General features: G+C 52.8%; 1 protein-coding gene across 1 annotated transcript in view; it reads right to left on the bottom strand.

Moving 5' to 3' along the window:
* The window catches only part of HSPA12A (heat shock protein family A (Hsp70) member 12A), a 33116-nt gene extending 11757 nt beyond the window's left edge, over positions 1-21359 (bottom strand). The window contains exons 1-5 of the mRNA XM_077779550.1: positions 21304-21359; positions 18316-18502; positions 15893-15997; positions 10528-10644; positions 2127-2298 (exon numbers count right to left, since the gene is read on the bottom strand). Of these exons, the coding sequence (XP_077635676.1) occupies positions 2127-2298; positions 10528-10644; positions 15893-15997; positions 18316-18502; positions 21304-21308 (586 nt within the window). The 5' untranslated portion in view covers positions 21309-21359. The remainder of the gene's footprint in view (positions 1-2126; positions 2299-10527; positions 10645-15892; positions 15998-18315; positions 18503-21303) is intronic.
* Positions 21360-22982: the final 1623 nt, after the last annotated feature.

Below are 22982 nucleotides of genomic sequence, written 5' to 3'. Positions count from 1 at the left end.
AAGGCTGAGACAGGACCCTACATCACTGGCCCTCTGAGGGGCAGTGGCCAACAATTTGAGAATTTCAAAAACCAAAAAGACCCTCTGAGCACAAGACAAGAGCAAATTCCACAAGGCACAGGACACAGACCCAGTGGGGGTAGACAGGGTATGTTCAAGGAAAGGAAGCCAAAAGCTGAGCTCTCGGGGAAGGCCAGCCTTCAAAACCAGCTTCCCCTTCAAATGCGAGTGTTCCCACTTAGGAGGCAATAAGAAGAGCGACCCTACAGTTAGCTAATTCTGACATGAATTTCTGTGTATGAACCAGTAGGAAGTAGCACGTAAGATACGAAGTCTAGTCAGTCATGCGTCTCTGTTCCAATTAAAATGGTGAAGATGAAAATTTAATAGGTTGTTCCCAGCATTTAAAATGTTCACACCTTTGACGTAGTTAGCAGTAAGGCCAGCCTTGGCAGACTTCGGCAGAGGCTGAGCGTTGCTCAAAAAAAGCAAATCAAGGGGCGCCTGGGTGGCTCAGTCGGTTAAGCATCCAACTTCGGCTCAGGTCATGAACTTGCGGTTTGTGAGTTTGAGGCCCGCGTCAGGCTCTGTGCTGACAGCTCAGAGTCTGGAGCCTGCTTCCAATTCTATGTCTTCCCCCGTTCCTCCCCCGTTCACACTCTGTCTCTCTGTCTCTCAGAAATAAAGATTTTTAAAAATTAAAAAAAAAAAAAGATCAAATCAAGCCTNCTTCGGCTCAGGTCATGAACTTGCGGTTTGTGAGTTTGAGGCCCGCGTCAGGCTCTGTGCTGACAGCTCAGAGTCTGGAGCCTGCTTCCAATTCTATGTCTTCCCCCGTTCCTCCCCCGTTCACACTCTGTCTCTCTGTCTCTCAGAAATAAAGATTTTTAAAAATTAAAAAAAAAAAGATCAAATCAAGCCCTCAGAGCTGAAGGACAGCCTGCTTGCTTGTGTCCCCAGTGAATCAGGTGAGGCGCTAGCACTTAGCCCTGGCAGCTTGAGACAGCGGCGTGGGGACGAAGTGAACACATGGCCATTATCTCGTGGCTGAGGTTCAAAGACTTTCCTCCATCTTGGGTTGAAAATGCAGAGTGGTGGCCTCGGGGGCAGAGTGGCCCCCGTGAAGAGGAAGAGGACCCAGGGCCGTCTGGGCAGGAATGCACACCCGTAAAGGCTGAGCCAGGGCCCTGGAGCCTTGGGCAGCGCAGAGACAGGCTTCAGGTGTGGGGACCAAGGAAAACTTGGAACCAGGCTGTTGGCGGAGCGATGGGCCACAGTTCCAGCTAACCTCCTCCCTCTCCTCCTCCCCGGCCATCCAGGGCAGGATGGGCGGGCATGGGTGATGGGTGGCTTTCTGCTCTTGAGGCCCTCATCTGGGAACAGCACTCACAGCACTCTGATTAGTGCCTAAGCTCGCTCACCCTGGCGGCTCTGACCCTGACTTAGGATGTCTGCAAACTCTGTGGCCCTGGACAGACTCACAGAGCCCTGGATACCTGGGAAAATGGTTCTTAGGCCCCAGAGTGTGACCAACTGGCACACAGGTAACTATTAGAAAGAAAAAGTTCCCTAACGCCCATCCTGGGTGCTCAAGATGGTAGGTACCCCTTCCCACAGCTACATCAGCATTCATGGAGTCTGGAAGCCTCCGCCCCTCTCATCTGTGTTTTAAACTCTCTCCAGGTTCACGGTTAAGACACATAATGAGTTCATCACACATGAAGCAGCCCCAATGAGTGAGTCAGCGATAAGTCAACAGTCTTAATGGAGGAATTAATAACAGGCCAAGTGGGATTAGATTAAGAATCAGTTAATCAACAAGAAAAATTAAAAGCGTAGTAAAATGGAAAACCGGGAGCTGCTTTCAGGTTCTTGATGAGAAGCACCCTCCCCACGCCCAAGGCCCTTGGGTGGGGAGCTGATGAATCGGGGTGACCGCTGGGGGGTTCACAAGGGGCCCCGGAGCAGGTCCCGGAGAGGCGCTGAGAACAGGTGCTCACAGCTGACCCCACTGGGAGCACCTTGGTTCTTCATTACCGTGCTAAGTGCCTTAAACAATCAAGGCCCCAAACATGCAGGGTTGGGATGGGAGAGCGCAGGGAGGGGAGAGAGAGAGCAGGAGGTACCCTGTGCAAACCCAGCTCCCACTGTGTCACTGGAGCTGTACCCATTGACCGCGGCCTTGCTGCTCAGCTCAATCATCTGGTGCAGCCGCAGTTTCCGGCAGTAGATGGAGGCTGCCTCGGGCTCCAAGGCGATGATGAGCTGCTCCGTGTTGTCCGGGGAGGCCAGGCCTGCCTGGAAGACAGAGGCAGAGGCTGGGACCCAGGCTCCCCAGGCAGGCCCGCTCACACCTTGTGCCGACACTCTCAAGGAAGGGACAGCCATGCTCTGCTGGTTTGGGGAATTCTCCAGAGATCTCTGCAGCGCTTACGATCAGGGGCGACCGAGTGCTGGGCCCCGAGCCAGCACCCAAACACTGTGGAGTGGACAAAGAAAATGTAGGCATGCCGCTGGGAAATGCAGGGCTCTTCGGGCCATGGGGCCTCTTACATCGTGGACTTGCGTGGCCCGGAACTGAGATGCATGAATCGCGGGGGAAAGACCCCAAAGCTCTGAAAACCATCAGAAGATGGGAGGCAGGTGGTCTCTTTCTGGTTACAATGGGCCAAATGGTCTAAGAGCAAACCCCGATCTTTGGTGGCCTAGGGAACAACGGGCCATCGTCGGAGCTCAGCCATGCACGTGTCTGATCTGGCTGTATGGGAATCTGGCATACACCCTAGCACAGCTCCAGGGCTCTGGGAGAAAGCCCTCCTGGGGTCCCACATAGTCTCATGTTTTCTAGAAGATGGGTCAAAAGGCAGCTGGCAGTTATTTTACTCAAAGCCTTTACCCCTTTAACAGCAGAAATGCTTCTGCTCTGTGACATGTGGCTCGTTCCAGTCACTGCCGCTTACAAAAGCCAGCCACCCTTCTGAGGGCACTCAGAGAAATGAGGCTGGCGTGGCCTGTGACACGTCCCTGCCCACTTCCCGTGGCCTTGAACTGAAGCACGAAGCCTCACTTGCTTGTTAGAGCTGTTCAAGCCCAGGGGGTTCCTGGTTACCGGCAAGATGGAACAGAGAAGCGCTCCTCATCCTTTACTGCTGTTTGCAGTCCTCGCTGCGGTTTCCTCAGGAACCTGGGGATGCTGCGCTCATGCCCTACCCGCTGTGGAGAAGACCCCAGGTCTACACCAGGCCCATAAGGTCTACGGGACCCTCCGTTAGGTCAGGGATGGGAGGTCCGTCTAATGCCACACATGCACGGTGACCTCTCACCAGGAGGCACCGGCCTGGAGTCACAGATGGAGGCGGCTAAGGAGGTTCAATTATTATACAAGGTGGGGAGGGGGTCAGGTTAAAATATCAGAAATTCAAAGGGCCGTCTCAGCCTTTTGTCCAGCGTCTCCACTTTATGCAGAAAGAAGCCAAGGTTCAGAGAAGTGGAATGGGTTTCCAGGGACGAGGACTCTCAGTGCTGAAACCCGGGCCGTCTAGGCTCAAATGGGGCAGAGCAGGCCCAGGCCGGGTCTTGGCCCTTGAGGACCAGCTCTAATTGGCTCTTGGCCCTCCTGCTCTTGGTAACTCCGGGCACTGGTGTGGGAACCGGGCCTTTGGTGGCGAACAAAACTCCCCAGGTATCTCTACTGTTCCTCCTTCAACTGGTTTAAAGGCACAGTCTCTTGACCCATGGACTCCAGAACAGCACTACGTGGGGGCTTACCTCTACTCACGTGCAGTCAGGTCTCCGTAATAACCGTATCCCAAATGAAACAATTAATTATGTCCTGATGAGATACCATTGGCAGGCAGGTGACTTACATCTCCCCCCTACAGATACCAAATGCCTCACAAGTGGTAGGACCCTTTCTGGCACACCAGCTCTACAAAATCTACACCAGCCACAGAAAAAACAGCCCCCTTACTGCCTTGCGCCCTCAGCTGTAGCCACAACCACACTGGGGGCATCTGTACCCATCAGGTTAGTCCTTTGGGTTGAAGAAGCCCCGTGTGCCCATCAGTCAGCAAGCCACTGACGCAGGCGCATCACAAAGTTTCCCACTGCTCCCTCCTCCAGGGACTCGAAGTCCCACCCCCCAGCCTCACTTTCCCCCAGGGTCACATTAGGCATCCTTAACACCAAGGCAGCCGAAGGCTGCCGTGCCCAGTGACAGAGGGCAAGGGTACACACCTAAGTGTCACCAGGAAAGTTGAAACCTCCAAACCTAACCCTAACCCCCGGATCCCAGAAGAAATCCAAACTAAAACCAAGAGGAGCCCCCTTCTATAGGACCGCCCTCGAAGACTGACTTTTCCACCTTTGTGGGTGTGTAAAGTCAAGGGCCTTCTAGAATAGAAGCGAGCAGGTGCAACCTCCACAACACAGGGTGAGGAAGAAGGAAACACTAGCTACAAAGAAACAACCAGGACTGAAGGTTTAAGGCACTCTTCCAAAGTTCTGGAGGGAAAACAGCCTGGGAGAAGGGGTGGGGGAGGGGCGCCAGGGCCCTGCCCAGGGACCCAGCCAAGGAGGAAAGTCTCACTACCGCCAGGTGTCCCACTGGGATGTCAACCCACCAGGCAGTCTCCCCGGGGCCAGGAAGAGCAGCGGGTGACAGGGCCCGGCAGTGGGGGGACAGGTGGGGAAAATAAGAAACACTAGAGGCCTTCATTCCTCTCCACACCTTCCCAGAAACTATGAGCGGCCCCTGTGATTTAGAGTGAAGTATCCATGCAGGAAGCAGAACCAAGGAGTCCAGAGGAGGGTCGCCTGGGTGGCTCAGTCGGTTTAAGTGTCTGGCTTCAGCTCAGGTCATGATCTCGCGGTCTGTGGGTTCGAGCCCCGCCTCGGACTCTGTGCTGACAGCTCAGAGCCTGGAGTCTGCTTCGGATTCTGTGTCTCCCTCTCTCTCTGCCTGTCCCCTCCCTCAAAAATAAATAAACCTTAAAAAAAAAAAAAAAGTCATCCACAGAAACAAACAGCCTTGAGTCTAGTCATCCAACTTGAGGCGCTCGAGTGTACCCAGTGTGTGACTTACACACCAGGTTCCTCCTGGGATGATGCTCCTACCTCCTGAACAAAGACCCACAGACTTCCCTGCACAGCATGGCTGCACCCCCCAGGGGGAGCCCTTCTGTCCGTCCCTCCCCAGCTGGGTTGGCCTTGGCTCCACGGCAAAAGCTTTCACCCATTTGCAGAGAAGGTTCCCCACAGCACCCAGGGGAGGATGCAGATGGGGAGGGGCGGCACAGAGGACCCCCAAGCAGAGCAAGAGGGAAAGGTAAGAGCAGCAAGAGACCCAGGCAGAGTCTGGGGGGCCCAGGACAAAGTAACCACACTCCTTTGCTTGAACCAGTGCCCATCCTGCTCCCCAGAGAGAGTGAGAGGCCATGTCCCCACCAGAACTCCCACGGGAGCCACAGTGGCCAGCTGAAGGGTGGAGGCAAGTGGAGGCAGGTGGCTCTGCCAGATTCCGTCTTCCTGGAGGGGTCCCAGAGCCACCAGCAGACTCCAAGAAAAAGAGGAAATGCAAAATGAGTCTTCCAGATTCTGAAAAACCCAGATGTCTTTATCTCCGGGCTGGAGGCCTGGAGGGTGGGCTTCCTCTCTGTAAACGCCTGCAGTCATTCTCAGCAGAAGCCCTCAGCTATCAGAGGCCGGGGATGAGGCCGCGTCAAGCAGAGCAGGGGAAAGGCTCCCTGCGTTTGCTACTTCCGCCTCTGGAGCTGATCCCTTGCCGCTGCTGTTCCAGGAGAGCTCTCCCTCCACTGGGCCCCGGCTGGCCTAGCATCTAGCATATTCTGTCTCCAACTACAGATCATGCAGACATGCGGAGCCTCTCCTGCAAGAGGCTACATTTTCTAAGGGCAGCAGCCGGGTCTTCTTGTCTCCAACCACACAGTCGGTGCTCAGTGGGTAGCTGCTGCTGAATGAATGAATGTACGTCCTGCCAGCCAGGCTTTATTCTGTGATTTCCTGGCCCTTGTCTCCGAATAAGTGGATAACTGCCTTCTGCTGACATGACCTGAGGATTCTACACACAGAGAGTGTCTGAGTCAAGAGTGCACTCTGCCATTTGACTCCTCTGCGAGTCTGGGGCCGCAGGACCACCGCCTTCTTTTTTTTTTTTCAATGTTTTATTTATTTTTAAGATAGAGAGGGAGAGACAGCGTGAGCAGGGGAGGGGCAGAGAGAGAGGGAGACACAGAATCTGAAATAGGCTCCAGACTCTGAGCTGTCAGCACAAAGCCCGACGCGGGGCTCGAACCCACAAGCCGTGAGATCATGACCTGAGCCAAAGTCGGATGCTTAACTGACTGAGCCACCCAGGCACCCCAGGACCACCGCCTTGGAGCACTGCCTCCTGGCCACGAACCCCACCTGGGAGGAGCGGGTGTTTGAGCACCACACACGAGGGAGGCCGGGACATGGGCGTTTGCACCCACTGCTCTGCCCCTTGGCCCCACGGTGAGTCAGGACAACCCTCCAGGGACTGACCGTGTGCACAGCTGAGAGGGGGCCAGACCCGACGGGCACCCTGCTGGCCTCACGTCAAGCTGTACAGGGCTACGGCTGCAACCCTTCTGGGCGTCATGGGCTGTCGCTGCTGGTTTCGTTTTTTGTTTTTTTCCCCCTCCGATGTGATTATTTTTCACTGACATTTGCATAGGAAGGGAAGCCAGCAGAAGCCGCAAGCCCGCAAGCCTAACTCCGCGTTAGGTGAGTTCATTGTCCGCAAGGGACTGCCTTTATTTGACAGGTTGCCGGAACCCACTACAGATACGCATTGTTCAGGCAAAATGCGTCTAGAAATCGGCTGGACTATTTGCTGTGCACGAGACTCCGTGAACTCTCTCCTATTCTAGGTCTTTTCTGAAGGCCTCAGCGGCTCCTCCTGCCACCATCTGTTCACTGAATGCTCTTAGAGGGTCTACTGGTGTCCTGAGGCCGCGAATTATAAAAGATAGAGATTTAACTCACTTTTTTGACAAGCGTTTAACACAAGAGGAGTTTGGGGCGTTCCAGGGATAAAACGGCATCCATAGAGAGCTCTGCGGTCCCCCACCGACCCCAGCGCCGAATCACAGACTTCTGAGCGGAGGCCCGGGACCATCCATCCATGACGCTGCCCAGAGCCTCATCACCCGCGCTGCACCCTGGCCTCTCCCCCCTCCGCCAGGCCATCCGAGGGATGAAGCACGGCCCCCGGGAGACTGTGCCATGAACTTGGGCTCAGCCTGAAGGAGAGACTCCATTCTCTGCATGTCAAGCAGGGTAGAGGTGACCAGTGGCCCCTCTGCCCTGACGGGGTACCATCCTGCCTCATCCCTCCGGCTCCCAGCCTGGTGGGCAGCACTTTGGGTGAAAAGCTTGGGTGGGCATTCTCAGACCTCAGAAGCTGGCTGGGCAAGAACCGTGGTTTTTGCTCATGTTCCGTATTCATATTCTCCAGAGAAACAGAACAAGCAGGATCTTCGTAATCGTAGAAAGGGTTTTTTTTAAAGAATTGGCTCATACAATTATGGAGACTGACAAGTCCCAAGGTCTGCAGTCAGCAAGCTGGAGAACCATGGAGCTGATGATACAGATACCTTGCTAGGAGGCTCATGACCCAGGAAGAGCTAATGTTTCAGTTTGAGTCCAAGGGCAGGAAAAAAACAACAACAACAACAAAACCCAGAAAAAAACCAAAAAACAAAAAATGAAACAATAACAACAAAAAAAAAANAAGAGCTAATGTTTCAGTTTGAGTCCAAGGGCAGGAAAAAAACAACAACAACAACAAAACCCAGAAAAAAACCAAAAAACAAAAAATGAAACAATAACAACAAAAAAACCCCCAATATTCCAATTTGAAGGCAGGAAGGCAGGAGGAATTCCTTCTAATCTAGGGAGTTTTTGTTTTAGTCAAGGTCTTCAACTGATTGGATGAGGCCCACCCACCCTGCAGAGGGCAATCTGCTTTATTTAGTCAGCCAATTTAAATGTTAATCTCATTCGAAAATACCTTCAGGGCAACACTCGGAATGATGTCTGACCAAACATGGCAGTTTACATATCTGGCCAAGTTCACACATAAAATTAACCAGCATAGGCACACATTTTTCTTATTCTGTAAAATCAGTGGCAGATAAGAAGAGAGGACTGGACAGATGCTAATTTTGGCCATGGTTCATTTCCATTTTGTCATGGAAACTCTTCCAGAAGACAGGCTAAAGACACCACAGGCTGGTTGGCAAAGCAGTTGTGCCCCTTTAACACCCTCCGCCCCACTTCCCAAAGTACAAAAGGCTTCACCAAACCACTCAGCTGCGAGGCACAGAGAGCACAGAGAGCGGGGCCCTCATCCTGTCTGTCATCCAGGAGATGAGTCCAGTGCTGGCCCGTCTCAGCACACCCAAGTCCCTAGTGTGGATTTAATGAATACATGAATGAGCGGACAAAGAATGACTGAATGCCCCCTGCCATCTTGAAATCCACTCAGTGACTTTAAACTGGACACAGATATCCAAAGTACAAAGTACAAAGAAGTACAAAGAGCCAAAGATTAAGCTGCACAAACACTGCACCAGACAGAAGTTACCCAGCATCCAAAGGATAGGCCTGTCTGTGGTGGGTTTCTCTCTGGGCTTCAGAAAGAAAATTCCCCACATCCGTAAACCTGGTCATGTTACCCCCCTCTGAGGAGCTGCTGACCCATCATCTACCCTCTGAGGTGCCATTTTGATTCTGCCAAACGCTGGAGGGCACCACACCCCCAAGTGCCTGGTTTCCTCCCCACACAGAGTATAAGGGGCCTCACGGCCAGGCCCCACTGCTCAGAGAGGCAGTTCTTGGACCAGGCATCCCAGGGCTCCGACAGCCCTGACAAATCTACCAGTCCCTCCACCTCTTTCTTTTTCGGGCTAAAAATAAGAACTGACCCTTTTCCGGGTCACATGTTTGTTGCTGAAGTTTTCCTGTGGGAAAACGAGAGTCAAAGCCACGCGTCCTGAGTACCCTCCCGGTGGAAACTCAGAACACGGGGCTGTGCCTTTTCGACAGCTGTGTCCCAGCACCCCGTCTTCGGACACGGCCTGACGGCTGACCCTGCAGAAAAGCTCCAAGACGCCCAGGGGTTCTGTGCCCAGCTAAACTGCATGTGGTTTTTTCCTTTTTAAAGAAGTCGCCTCTTTCTGGAACCTCCACCCTCTTCCTTCATCCCTATAAAAACAAATCTATTTTTGGCAGATAAATACGCTGGGCCAGATTCTCACGCTGAAGGGGAGAGCAGAGGGGAGAGCCTGCGGCAGAGGAGGGAAGAAACGGAAGTGGGGAGACTGAGGAATGGGGACATTGCTCTCCCTTGATCTCTATCCATCACCTGCAATAAGGCTCCAAGCATTGACTACACAATTCATGACACTAATGAAGCTGTTGTGGTACCCATGACCGCTTTGCTACATTTGGGGCTCAGGGTTGATTCAGTGGGTGTTTTGAAAAGAAAGGTTCCTACTTATGGCTACAAACTCAACATCGAAGAGCAAAGTGGCTGATCCCTGAGAGGTGGGGGAGGGGGGGCAGGCAAGGAAGCATCTATGACCTTGGTGACTTTCCCCAGCCCAGCCCAGGTTGAAGGCTCCGAAAATGGACTCTCACTGCACAGAGTGGGTGCAGTCCCCAAGGTGGGCTTGCATTAACCTAGGGGATCAAGTACAGCCAGAGCCAGCTCTGACCTGGGGGTCAGCACAGCAGGTCAGCACGCCAGCCATTCCTGCCATGAAGTCAGACCCTCGTGGCAGCCCCGCTGTGGCACAGGTCGGCCTTCAAGCAGGCGCATGGCACCAGCGACGCCCCCAGCGCCAAGGAGGGACAGGCTGGCCATCGGCACCGGAATGCTCGGTCCGTGGCGCGGTGCTGACTTGCATGGTCCTCAGCCAGGCCACTCCCTCATCCAGGTGCCTGCCACCATGCAGGTACGGCGACCTCACCACCCCCGACCGTATGTGCTCCTGTGTTATTCCCAAGGTGAAATGTGCAGAACACAATCACATTTCCTTTATTTCCCAGCCGCATACATGCAGCCTTCAACCTGCACAGCAGCCCTGATGTGCCCGGTATGTGGCCATTGGCCTTGTCTTTATTCTTTACTCGTTCAAACATTCTTGTTGCCCAAGCCTTTTCCTTGAGGTTCTCACTTCCATTCACCCACAGAGAAATGTCTCTGCACCCCACTTTGAAATCCTAGCCCTGGGGAGTCCACGGTATTATATTATTACAATAATAAGGTATTATAAAACCAGAAAGAAAACAAGGCCCAGCCCAACGCTTGTGGATCTGAACCCCGTTCCTCCCCCAGGAGAAAGGCTCCAAGTCTCCTCACCAGCGGAAGACCCCTCACTGCCTCCCAGGGGGGCCTGTGAGTGCTGGGGACACCTGAGTGGAGTGACAGTCACCACTGCAGGCACCCAGGACCCCCACCCGCCCCACCCCCACACTCACCTGATAGGCAGCTTGTCTCATGAACTGCTTGGCGGGCTGTTTCCAAATGGCAGGCACTGTGATGACCCATCTGACATCAGAGTTCTCGAACTCCGACCCCGCCTGGTCACTCAGCTCCTAAAACCAAGGGAAATGCAGCAGGTCAAGTGGACACAGCTGGTCCCCCTACAGCTTCACCGAGAATTCCAGGCTTCCTGGCCATGAACTCTTGGGGTAATTATTCTGCTGCCTCCTGAACATACCAGTGTCAAGGAGCAAGGATCTGTTTCCTGAATATTCCACAAGCAGGGAGGCCCCTTTCACTCACTAAATGTGACTGTAGGCCGGAGGCGGGAGATTAGAGGCCTTTGGCCACTTCTGAATCATGTGACAGGGCAAGTGACAGCCTCGCAGGACTCAGTTTCCTTATCTGCACAATGCCGATAATAACCCCTCGCTTATACTATTGTTGGAAGGGCTGACAGTTTTCTGAAAGCTACATTTCCTGGGAACTTACTCTGTGACAACTTTGTTAAGAACTTTGCATAACTCGTCTCCATTAATCCCAGAATCCCATTAGGAAGGGATATAACTGTGCACCTTTTCACAGATGGGAATCTTACCTAGATATGTTCAGAACCTTTTGATGACCACACAGCTAGCCAGTGGCAGAACAAAAATTTGGACCCAGACCCAGATATATCTTGACTCTTAAAGGCCAAAGTCTTAACTAATTTGTTACATGTGGTCTTGTGTCTAGAACAGGGCCTGGCCCAGTTGTCGTCAGAGTGGTCACTGTCGTCTCCCTTATCACAAGGCCAGCACATCAGGGGAGTTCTCCTTGCAGGACAGGAAGGATATGAACGTGACCTAAGCAAGAACTGGGCCGCCCTTAACTTTCGGTTAAGGTTAAACCACTTCCGCAGAAACCACATGGATACAGGGGATGGGCAGAAGCATCAGAGGTTTGCACCAAGTCCATGCAGACAAAATACGTCTCTAGAATAGTTCTCAGACTCAGTATTCCCATCTGTAAAATGGGAACAATAAAACTAATGTACAGTGTTTCGGGCAAGGCCAAGTGAGAACGCACAGGAACGTCTCGCCCGGAGAAGCCCTCTGATAAATCCAGTTCCTTCCTGTCCCTCAGCTCCCGTTGCCAGTCACCAGACAAATCTGAAATCAAACCCAAACACGCACTACTGCACTCCTACATCCGAGTCGGTTCTGGGGACGTGCTTCGGAAGATTAATAGGCTGGCGATTTGTTTTTTCTGATGGGTATCTCGTTTCCTCTATGGTTTCAGGAGTTAACTGGGGACTGACCCACCCTCTCACTGAACTAACTTCCTCTTTGATCAGTCAGTTCCTTTTCTTCTTCCTTTTATTTTTTTTTTTTAATTTTTAATGTTTTTATTTATTTCTAGGAGAGAGAGAGAGAGACAGCGTGAGCAGGGGAGGGTCAGAGAGAGAGGGAGTCACAGACTGAAACAGGCTCCAGGCTCTGAGCTGGCAGTCAGCACAGAGCCCGACGCGGGGCTCAAACCCACAAACCGCGAGATCATGACCTGAGTGAAAGTCAGACGCTCAGCCGACTGAGCCACCCAGGCGCCCCTCTTCTTCCTTTTAAAAAATGTTTCATTTTTTAATTGTGACAATAACACGTAACATAAAATCTACCCTGTGAACCTCTTTTAAGCATACAGTTCAGCAGTGTTAGGTATGTTTAGTAATAGAAACATCTCTGCATGATGCTCATGCGAAACAGTGGGAGGTTTTGTTTGTGTGTTTTATTCTGTTTTATTTCCTTGCAGGTCTGCCTTGGGCTTTAGAGGCAGGTGGCTAACGACATACGTAAGGAAGAGTCCTAAGTATGCTGCCTATTACCATCTAACCTATTTTAAACTCTTCTGTGTTGTTTTGTTTTAAGAAGGCTTCAGGCTCAGTAAAGAGTCCAATCCGCGGAGCCCAATGTGGGGCTTGAACTCACGACCCTGAGATCAGGACCCTGAACTGAGCGAGAATCAGATGCTTAACTGACTGAGCCACCCAGGCGCCCCTATTTTAAACTCTTTAAACAGGAAAAGGCTCAAAACATGAATGATGGGCTTTCCTGGCTGGAGGGAAGGTTGTTTAGACAAGCTGTTTGTTACCAGAGGATGGAGTGCAGCTTGGAAGGGAAAGGGGCCCTGCCATTTATTAAACTCATTATGTCAGGACTTTCACTTTATGAAAGATGAGCCTGCTTCCTGCATGGGATTCCTCAGATATGCGGCCTTAGTAAATATTCTCCTGTGCTTATCCTGGTCCAACATGCAATAACCCCCTCCTCTGACTCCTTCAAATACGAGCCAGCCTCTCGTGAAGGGCCCGGTCCTTACGAATCTCCTCAAAAGGCTATTCTTCATGGAATGTCTTTACACACGTCCTCTGCCGGCAGAAGGTGCCAGCAGGTTCCTGGAGCTTTCAGCTGAGCTGACATGTTTGAAGTCGCACGCCCTCCTGCACCCCTGCTTGATCTCTGCCCCCCCTCCACCTCTTCCCTCCCCTTCTGAGACGGGCTGTTCACTCTTTACCCCTTAACCAACTTGAAACACAATTCAGCGTCAGGGACTTTCTCAAGTCCTAACTTTCCCCCAGGTCTCCTGGCTCCTTCTCTGAACTCAAAGGGCCCCTGGGCACTCGGCCTCCCTCTGATCCCTGACCTTTCTCCGGATGTCCACCTGTGCTACAGGCAGACCGTCCTTCACCTGGTGGTCTGGGCTACCAGGCGCCGAGCCCAGCCCACTGGGATCTCCACTCTTCGGGCTGAGGCAGGTCCGCCTCTGTGGGCGCCTCCTGGTCTGCTTGGCTGTCCCCAGCAATGATGGTGCCCTCCCCTCCTGCCCCCTTCTCCCTCCTACGCCTTCTTCCGTCCTCTCCCCTCTCCCTTTCTGGTGGAAGAACTGTTTCCCAGGATCCACTTGTTCCCTCGCCCCTCCCCCCTCTCTTTCTTCTTGGTCTTCACGCTCCACAAATGACCTGCTAGTCTCGCTCGGAGTCACAGAGCCTTCAGACACTCCTGCTTGCGGATGGGAGTCAGCTGCCTCCACATGGCTCTCCTCCACCCCGCAGGCCCTGGGACGCTGTGGTCGCCCTCCCTCTAATGCTATCTCTGTGGCCATGGCATTCCCCTATTAGAAAGCCTTTGATGGCTCTCCATTGCCCAAGATGTTCCTTAGCTTGGCATTCGAGGCTCTGCACAATCTCGACGCGAGCTCACCGTTCCCGCTGTATCCTACAGCCTAGCCCTTCTCCCACTCAAAACTGCTGGCTTTCCACAATTTGCTGTGTTCTCCTTCCCCTGCACTGTTCTTAAAACACCCCCCTTCCAGCTGCTGCCACTGAGACCCCCCCAATGCCCCTCCTCCAAGGAGTTTTCCTGCTGTTGCTCTTAGGGCAGAATCTCTGTCTTCACCAAATACCCACTTAGTTACCCCCTCACAACACCGACCCACCGACTACATTCTCCTTCACACTGTCTTTATTTTGACATTGCCTTTGGATCTGACACACGAATAGGAAAGGAAGGAAAGAAGGAAGGAAGGAGAGAGGGAAGAAAGGAGGGAGGGAGGAAGATGAGAAAGGTACTTGAATGAATGAAAGAAAGCACTATCGGGGCGCCTGGGTGGCTCAGTTGGTTAAGCGTCTGACTTCGGCTCAGGTCATGATCTCACAGTTCGTGGGTTCAAGCCCTGCATCAGGCTCTGTGCTGACTGCTCAGAGCCTGGAGCGTGTTTTGGATTCTGTGTGTCCCTCTCTCTGACACTCCCCTGCTCACACTGTCTCTCTCTATCAAAAAAAAAAAAAAAGAAAAGAAAGAAAGCACTATTATGTTCTCATGTCTTTGTTTCCCTCGAGCCCTATTTCTAGAACTCTATCCTATTTCTAGAATTCACTCAATTTCTACTAGTGATCACATAATACCAAATGCTTCTAAAGTTCCCAATTCTTTTTGGCTAAAGCTCAGTACACGCATCTGACTTACACCCACGCGTCACATGCCCATGGGAGAAGCCGCTGAGTGGACAGCTGCGCTCCACTGAGGACACAGCCGTTCTCCCACATCCAGGACCATCGCTGCACAAACCTTTGCAATAGTCTTCCCGGGGTTCACTCATACACCAGCTGCTTCTGTGGGGTCTGGGGGGTGGACAGCAGCAACCATTTGCCCAGAGTTGACTGTGCCCAGCCCCGAGGCAGGCACCGCATGTCTGATGTACCACCAAAACATGGGGTACAGGACCTGCCCCGCTGTTCAGCTTAGGGAGGTGGGTAGCGGAACAATTAAGCACCTTGCCGGAGGTCACACAGCTGTCACACAGTGTGTCTTCTGTCCGTCTTTCTGATTTTTTACTGAGATGTAATTCATATACCATAAAATTCTCCTTTATAAAAAAAAGTTTATTTATTTATTTATTTATTTAAAGAGAGAGAGAGAAAGAGAGAAAGAGAGAGAGTGAGAGAGAGAGAGAGAGGGAGCACACGCACGCGTGATGGAGCCAGGGAGTGGCAGAGAGAGAGGGAAAGATAGAATCCCAAGCAGCCTCTGTGCTGTCAACATGGAGCCTGATGCAGAACTCAAACTCAAGAACCGTGAGGTCATGATCTGAGCCTAAATCAAGAGTTGGATGCTTAACTGACTGAGCTGCCCAGACACCCCTTAAAAGTCTCCTTTTTAAAGTGTACTGTTCAGTGGGTTCTAGTATATTCACAAGGTTGTGCAACCCTCACACTATCTAATTCCGTCACCCGGCAGAGAAACCCCGTACCTGTAGCAGTCACTCCTATCCCCTCCCCCAGCCCCTAGCAACTTCGAATCTGCTTCCTGTCTCTGGGGATCCACCTACTCTGGCCGTTTCAAACAAATGGAATCCTGCAGTATTGTCTGCTTTCTCTCACTTAACAGACTGTGTTCAAGGTCCATCCACACCGTCCTGTGCGTCAGTGCTATATTCCTTTTTATGGCTGAATAATATCCCATTGTATGGAGAGACCATACTTAGTAACCTGCACAATGATGGACATTCACATTGTTTTTGCTTTCATTAATATAAGCAGCGCCCCTATAAACACTCACATACAAGTTTTTGTGTGAATATGTGTTTTCATTTCCCTCGTGTGTATGCCGAGCAGTGGAATCACTGGGTCATGTGGTAACTCTGTGTTTAACCTTAAGAATCTGCCAGACTTTTCCATGGCAGCTGCACCGTTTTCCACTCCCAACAGCAGGGCACCAGGGTGCATCCTGCCTTCTGCATGCCAGTCCTGCACGCCCTCGGGGCATCCCCGGTGCCCCAGCTGGCAGGTGCACCTCCTCCACCACAGCGGGTGGGCACGTGCCCTACCTTCAGCGCCTGCTCCTTGAAGTACTGCAGGGCATAAGCGAAGATTTCAAGGGCTTTGACTTTCTTGCCATTTGCTGCCGTTAGGTCTGTATCCGTGGTGAGGTCCTGGTGGGGACAGGAACGAGTGGTGAGACCCGGGAGGGGAGACACACCTTGTAGCTTCAGGAGCTGCTACTTGGGGGCCTGGGGATCCCAGTGAGTCATATTTCTGTTACCTGATATTTGGTAGACGAGAATAGCATGTCCCCCAAAATGAGCCTGGCAGCACTGTAGGGGGGCCTCTGCTGTTCCGTTCAACCCCTCCCCCCACTTCTCCCTCCTTCCTTCCCTCCCTCCTGTTCTCTCTCTCCTGGGTCCTCACGGAGCAGAGGTCTCAGCGCAGGGACAGAGCCCAGGAAGGGAGAAAAGGCAGCAGGCACCACTGCTGATGCAATTTACACGCTATTTCCACACTTGGACACACACGGTCACCCTCAGGAGCCCCCCTAGCGGAGGCCTAAACAATCACACCAAGTCGCTGGCGTGCATGATGCTAAACAGACATGAAGCTTTCATTTCCCAATGAGCTGCCAACCAAGTCACCAAAATAGAAGAGCTCCTATTTTTAAGGCTTGTGCTTAATCCTCTGGGGAGCACAGCATCACTGCCTCCCTTCCTCTGCCAGAAGCTAAAGCAGTCTGGTCCTCGGGTGGAGGGTGCTCTGTGAGCTGCTGGCTGGGCCAGAGTCTTCAAAAACGACAGGAAAAGTGCTCACAGGGTGGAGATGGGCAGAGAATGGGACCGGACACCAGAAGGAAGGTCCTAAGTCACCCCAAAACCAACAGGCTCATTATGACCAGGGGGAAAAAAATCAGTGGGGCATCCGGATCAATCTTGGCTGGATAATTACGCTTTGCCTTTAGAGCATGAAGAGGCACGAAGCTACTAAACTGGCCTCGTGGAGGCTGGCCCATGGGCACAAACCCACTCCTCCCAACCAGCCACCTCCCACCCCGGGTGCTCAGCAAGGACACTCCAGATTTGGGGAGGCGACTCCCAGGCTCAGAGAGGTGGCCAAGCACCCAGAAGCCATAGGCTCAGAATCGAAAAAAAACTAAGACTGAAAAATTCCTGGCCTTTCCACCTGCACGAGATTGCTGTTCAGCGCTGAATCCCGTCAGGTAAAAGGACGCATTTCTGGCAGATGCCTGTCTGCTTCACAGAGAGACAACCACACCACGGGGCACACAGCCTGGGAGGCGGGGTGCTGGCTGCTGGGTTTCCATTAACATGTGTTTTGTCATCTGCAAGCACTTAACAGCCTACAAGGAAAGCAATAATGGGAGCTGGCAATTAACTAGAACTTACTAAGTACCAGCTTGGCTCTAAGAGCTTTGCGTATTTCGATTCCTTTAATCCTTACAACATCCCCATGAAGAAGGCACTGTCAGTGTCTCTATTTTACGGGAGGTGCAGCGAGGTTAAGTAACGTGGATTAAGTATCTTGAAGGTGGCAGAGGCAGGATTTAAATCTAGGCCATCTAGTCCCAGGGTCTTAAACACCATCGCCATCCTGAATCTCTAAGTACCAAGAATGAAGGAAAACTCATGGGATAAAACGCTCAAACTAAGAAGAGTCCTGTCCTGTGGCCCAAATTTTTCCATGATGCTCGGGAGGGGGGCCTAACTGATGGAGACAGCTTCTAGGACTGGCATCCTGAGAACAGAACTGCTTTGGGAACTGAGCCTCCAATAGTTGGGCACTTGAGTTCCTGAGCTGCCCGCTTCCCCACACAGAGAGCTAATGGGCCAGTTGTTACTCCTTTTTTTTTTTTATTAGTTAATTAATTAATTAATTATACTGAGAGAGAGAGAGAGAGAGAAAGAGAGAGAATATCCCAAGCAGACACCACACTCAACACAGACCCCGATGTCACAGAGACCCTTGATCTCACAAACCGTGGGATCATGACCTGAGCCAAAATCAAGAGTCAATGTTTAATTGACTGAACCACGCCCAGGCTCCCTACCAGTTGTTACTTCTATGCTAGTTAGATGGCCACTGCCCTAGGTCCCCCAAATGCCCCAAGCCCCCAAGTCCCTCCTTCTGAATCTCCAATCTCCCAACAACCCAGCAANCCCACCCCCCCCCGCTCCTGTGCTCCAGCCAGTGTCCACTCCGGTCAGTGTCCAAGGCAAACAAGCTGTTAAATATTCTGAATATCTCTCTGCACACATGTGTATCAGAAAGTGCTGTCTCTGCCACAAAAGGGTTAAGTGTGCCAAGTCATTTCTAAGATCAAGGTAAACGGATGTTAATTTCTGCTTGGGAAACACCTAAGGGTTTCCTGAGTTGGGAAGACCTCCCGCCACCCCGCCATGGCTGGGGGAACCTTGGCTCTCCATTGTAGGGGACCAGCGGCCAGGGAGAGTCTCTCGCTTACCCCAGTGGTATGCAGCTTCATCTTGAACTTCTCCAAGTACAGCCACTGCTTGGCCTCGTTGGGATCCAGGTCATGGTAGAAGTCCCTGGCGGCATACCCGAAGCTGTGGAATTTCCTCTCGGGGGTCAACAAGATGGTGGTTGGGGTCTTCTGGTTGGACACCCCAGGGTCGCCTCCTTCCCATCGCCTGACACCAAAGAAAGGCAGAGGCTGTGGGACCTTCTCTCTTAAGCCCAGTTCAGACAGCAGTGATGTGAGCACATGTGCATGATTCCTCTAGGTGTGGGTGCTCACAGCAGCTGCTGCAGATGCTCTCCAGGCCCGCTGGTTGAGCAGTGATCAGAGATATGACTTCAGTTAGAAAGCAGTATGGAAGTAGCCAGCACCCGGTTCTTGCTCAGCAATAAGGTCTGCTTTGACCTTGCACTCAGCGTTTACTGCGCATCTACTCTGTGCAGGTGCTATGGACACAGAGATGAAACATTTATGTCTCTGCCTTCGAACAACTCACAACCTAGTAGGTTATGTCTTTTTGGGGGAGAGAGGGTGTCTGTTTTTTTTTAATTTGCAAGCACTCAAAGCAAATGTATTTGTGTCCTCTCTAAAACAAGGTAGGGTATAAAGAAATACATAAATACCAGCCTTATCACATGGAGATGAAGGGGCCCAGGGAAATGCCCTGGGGGTCAGAGAAGGCAGAGGTGCCAGGTGGTGGGGCAGGGGAAGAATGCAGGGCTCAGGAGAGGCTTAAAGGACTGACAGGGAGCCAGATCTAGAAGGAGGGAAGGGCACTGCAGGCTGCTCAGAGGTGGGTAAACACAGGGCATTTATGGGGATGCTAAGAGACCGTGTGGGGTAGAGAAGGCGTGTACAAATGGAAGTGTGAGAAATGAGATTGTGAAGGTGTTTGGAACCATGCTGCAGAGAACCCTGGGGAGGGAGAGACTTAATCAGTGACTAACAGGGAGCCACTGAAGGTTTTAGGGCAGAGGCACGGCAGAATCAGAGTTGTGACTGATCAGAGCAAACTGAACTAGACGGGAAGCCAGGAGGCTGAGGAGGAGGTGCAGCCCTATTCTGGGAGCAGAGACAACGGGGCTCAAACCAGGACAGAGGAAAGGGGTCTCGGAGGAGGACAAGCCATCCTAAGGGAGAACCGAGCTAAATGGCAACGGAGGTGAGCTCTGAGAGCCTAGAGGAGAAAGCGCCCTTACGGAAACCTGGAGCCCTAACCAAGGAAAGTGGGAAACCCCAGGTGAGCCCATGGCAATGAACTCCCGGGACAGGTTGTAAGCCTGGCGTTTCCAGGAGACACCCAGGAGGCAACAGACGTGGGTGCCTCCCTAGCAGAGTGACAGCCACAGCACAAGGTGGCAGGAGAGCCCTGATGGGCGCAGTGAGCTGGGAAGGGACTATGTCCTGCAAGGCCGTGTTGAAGAGGAGAGAGGTGAGGACAGACAGACAGGCAGAGGCTGTGCGATTACATCCTGGTACTGATGGGAGAATAAGGGGGTGGGGGAGGGGGTAGGTGGAGCCCCAGTGAAGCTTCCTTCCTTCTCTCAGGTAGAAAGGAGAATACAAAGGAGAGTGGAGAGAGCAGGGGATTCGAAGCTCCTCCCTCCTGCTCTGGGGCCACAGCAGAGAAGCCACGGGAGCCACGGTGGCCAGGATGCTCTCTTCTCTACCAGGTGCTGGCTCTGCAGCTGGCCCCCCTGTCCGCTAGCCACGCGACCACCACGAGGAGCCTCTGGTGGTGACACAGTATAGGAGGGGAAGTTGCCTCTCTCCCCTGCCTGCCGGGGAAGGGGGCGGGGCACCTGGCTGAGTCCACACCTGCTCCCGTCACTGCATCGTTAAGCTTCGGTAGCACCATCACAGTCCGGGGGGGGACAGCCAGACTAGATTTGCCATGCAGATGGGTCTGGAACCACCCCTGGAAGGTGCCCCAGCCAAGCTCCATCAAGATGCAGGCTTTTACCCAGGGAGGGCTCCCCATGGCGACCCCACTGAGACAGAGGGATGATCACCACCCAGGCAGATGCCGGGCACCTGGGCCAGGGTGACGCTCCAAACACGACCTTTCAACGAATGGACTTTCTGTTACCATTAACATGGACATTTGCAGTAGGCAATGAACCTTCTGAGTTTTTCCCCTTACAATTTTTATTCCTTCATTCCTATTAAAATACAAAAAATTAAACTTTCTCCATCATAATTTTGTCAGTCTGTATCATGGTGACATTAACATGTTCTGACTGAAATAAAATTCACGTGGAAACTCTCTCCAAAATCTCTACAAGAACCAAGATGATGTCTCTTGAGAACTTGAACGCTGCTGCTACTGTGTGAGAATTCCTCCCAAGCAATTCAATGTTATTTCCCTTGGCTGAAATCCACCCCCCTGCTTCTTCTTAGGCATGGTGCTTTCTGCCTCTGGTCACTGTCACGTAAGAATTAGGCCCTTCCCTTCTCACATTTCACTCCGTGCTAAGCCCTTGATGGAAAATCTCATTTCATTCGCACACACACTCTGAGAAGCAGACACTGTCCTTATCCCCATTTCACAGATGAGGAAATTGAGGTTCACGAGGTCCAGCACTTGCAGAAGCTCACACAGTATGTGGCCGAGCTGATGTCTGGACCTCCTCCATCACAGATACCCTGAGTCGGCACCTCTTGCCTGAGTCGCCTGCTGGAATAACCTGGGCCAGTTTTCAAACGCACTGTCCAAGCCCTTCCCCCGACCAACTGAGTCAGAATGAAACCAACGCTTTTACAGACCAGGAACCTGGAGCCCAGGGATAAGAGTGATTTACCCAAAATGGCACAGTGGGTTTGGGCTGAGCTGGGCCAGAATCCAGAACCCACATACTAAGTGCCACTCACCTGCTCCTTAAACTAACTCCCCTCCCCCAGGCCCCCCCCAAGTCTCCACAGGTGCACTGACTGGCGCCTGCTCATGGCCCTCCCCCCCACCCCAGCACTCACCTCATCACGTGGATACATTCTGGCTCCTTGGTGAAGCTGTAGGCATAGCCACTGGACGTGGTCCCAAAGTCAATGGCCACCACCACGAGAAACGTCTGCTGCTCCGAGACGTTCGGGTCAGCGTCATTCTGCAGATACACCGAGGAGGGTGGGGTGGCCAGCCTGCTTTCAGGAGGACACCCCGGGGGTTGTGCCCAGATGTGCACCCACTATAGACAGAATTCTGGTTCAAGTGTGCCGTGCAGTGAGCCCTGTGGAGAAGGCAGGCCAGCCTCGGCTCCCCGCCCGGGTGGCGCAGGGGAGAAATGCAGGTGTCCCCTGAATGGTCGGCCAAGCTGACAGGGTGAAGTCACTTGCCTACAGCTTGCCCACTACCCCCCTTTATCAACTGCTTAGGAACATGACGAATTATGGAAGTTCTACCATCCGGTCTGGAAGCCCAGGGGTTCCTTGACTGACCCAACCTTCCCCTCTCTGCCTTTCCCGCGTTCGTGTGCAGACCTCCAGATGCTGCCCACCCAGAATGCTCCGCGCTGTGGCCTGGGCACACCCCGGTGAGCACTCCATCTGCTCGGGTGTGCTGTGAGCGGGAGTAAGGCTCTGCAGGCCAGGGACCCTCACCACGTGATCTTGGCAAGTCCCGTGCCCTCGGGGACCAGACATGTTCCTCAGCATTAAGCAAGTGGGTCAGTCCATCCCAGCTTTTCCAAACCATTTTTTTCTTTTTGCCTTTTTTTTTTTTTTTTGCAGTGTAGACTTGTTATATATCCACAGAGCTCCNCCATTTTTTTTTTTTTTCCTTTTTTTTTTTTTTTTTTTTGCAGTGTAGACTTGTTATATATCCACAGAGCTCCACATTATACACCAATGCATTGGGGGTTCAAAGCATATTGTTTAGAGAAGGGGGTGAGAGCCCCACTCATCTGCCTTTCCTCACTGACCCCCATGCCCACACACCCCAGGGTGACCCTGAAGCTCATACAGGGAGCCCTCAGGGTGCAGAGTGTGAAAGCCTGCAGCCAGCCTCCCAGGTCCCCCAGGACTGAGGGACTTCTAGGACACTGAGTGAGGTAAAACCTGATGGTAAGACCAGGACAAGCTGGTACCCGGGAAGCTACCCCTCCTCGGGTACTTCTCTCTGGTTGGCCCCTTGAACAGCTGCCCCACAATATCCATCTTTTCAAGGGGTCGGGTGGGCGCAAATGCCCAGCCTCCCACCCCCTCCCACCCCCGTCTTCTCCCGGGGGCCGCTGTGGGAGCAGTGAGCTCAGCCACAGGCATGTGGACACGGCAGGGAGCTGGAGGCACCGGCCAGTTGCGGCTGCTCCCTTCCAGAAGGACGCCTCACCGTCGTCTCTGGGCCCTCGATCGTTGAAGGACAGCTGCCACCCTGCCTGCTACCCCCCAGGCCAACAGCTCCGGAAGCCCCAGCCACACCACAGAAGGCCTTTCCAGGCCCCGGGTGGGCAAGGGGCTTGGTGGGCTCCCACGGCTGGTTCCAGAACAACGCGGTCTCCACCCGTGAATGTGAGGGGCCGCCCAGCAGCCTGCCTCGTGAGAGCACGTCCAGAAAGCAAACACAGTCAGCACACAGCCGCACGCATACATACGCATTCCTTACCACAATATGGGAAGGAGACAGTGGCGTTATTCCGGTGTCCCCCAGACTCCGGGCCGGA

This window comes from Crocuta crocuta, unplaced genomic scaffold (genome assembly GCF_008692635.1).
Source record: "Crocuta crocuta isolate KB4526 unplaced genomic scaffold, BGI_CrCroc_1.0 scaffold138, whole genome shotgun sequence".
Lineage (NCBI taxonomy): Eukaryota > Metazoa > Chordata > Mammalia > Carnivora > Hyaenidae > Crocuta > Crocuta crocuta.
This window is presented reverse-complemented; position numbering and strand designations above follow the sequence as displayed.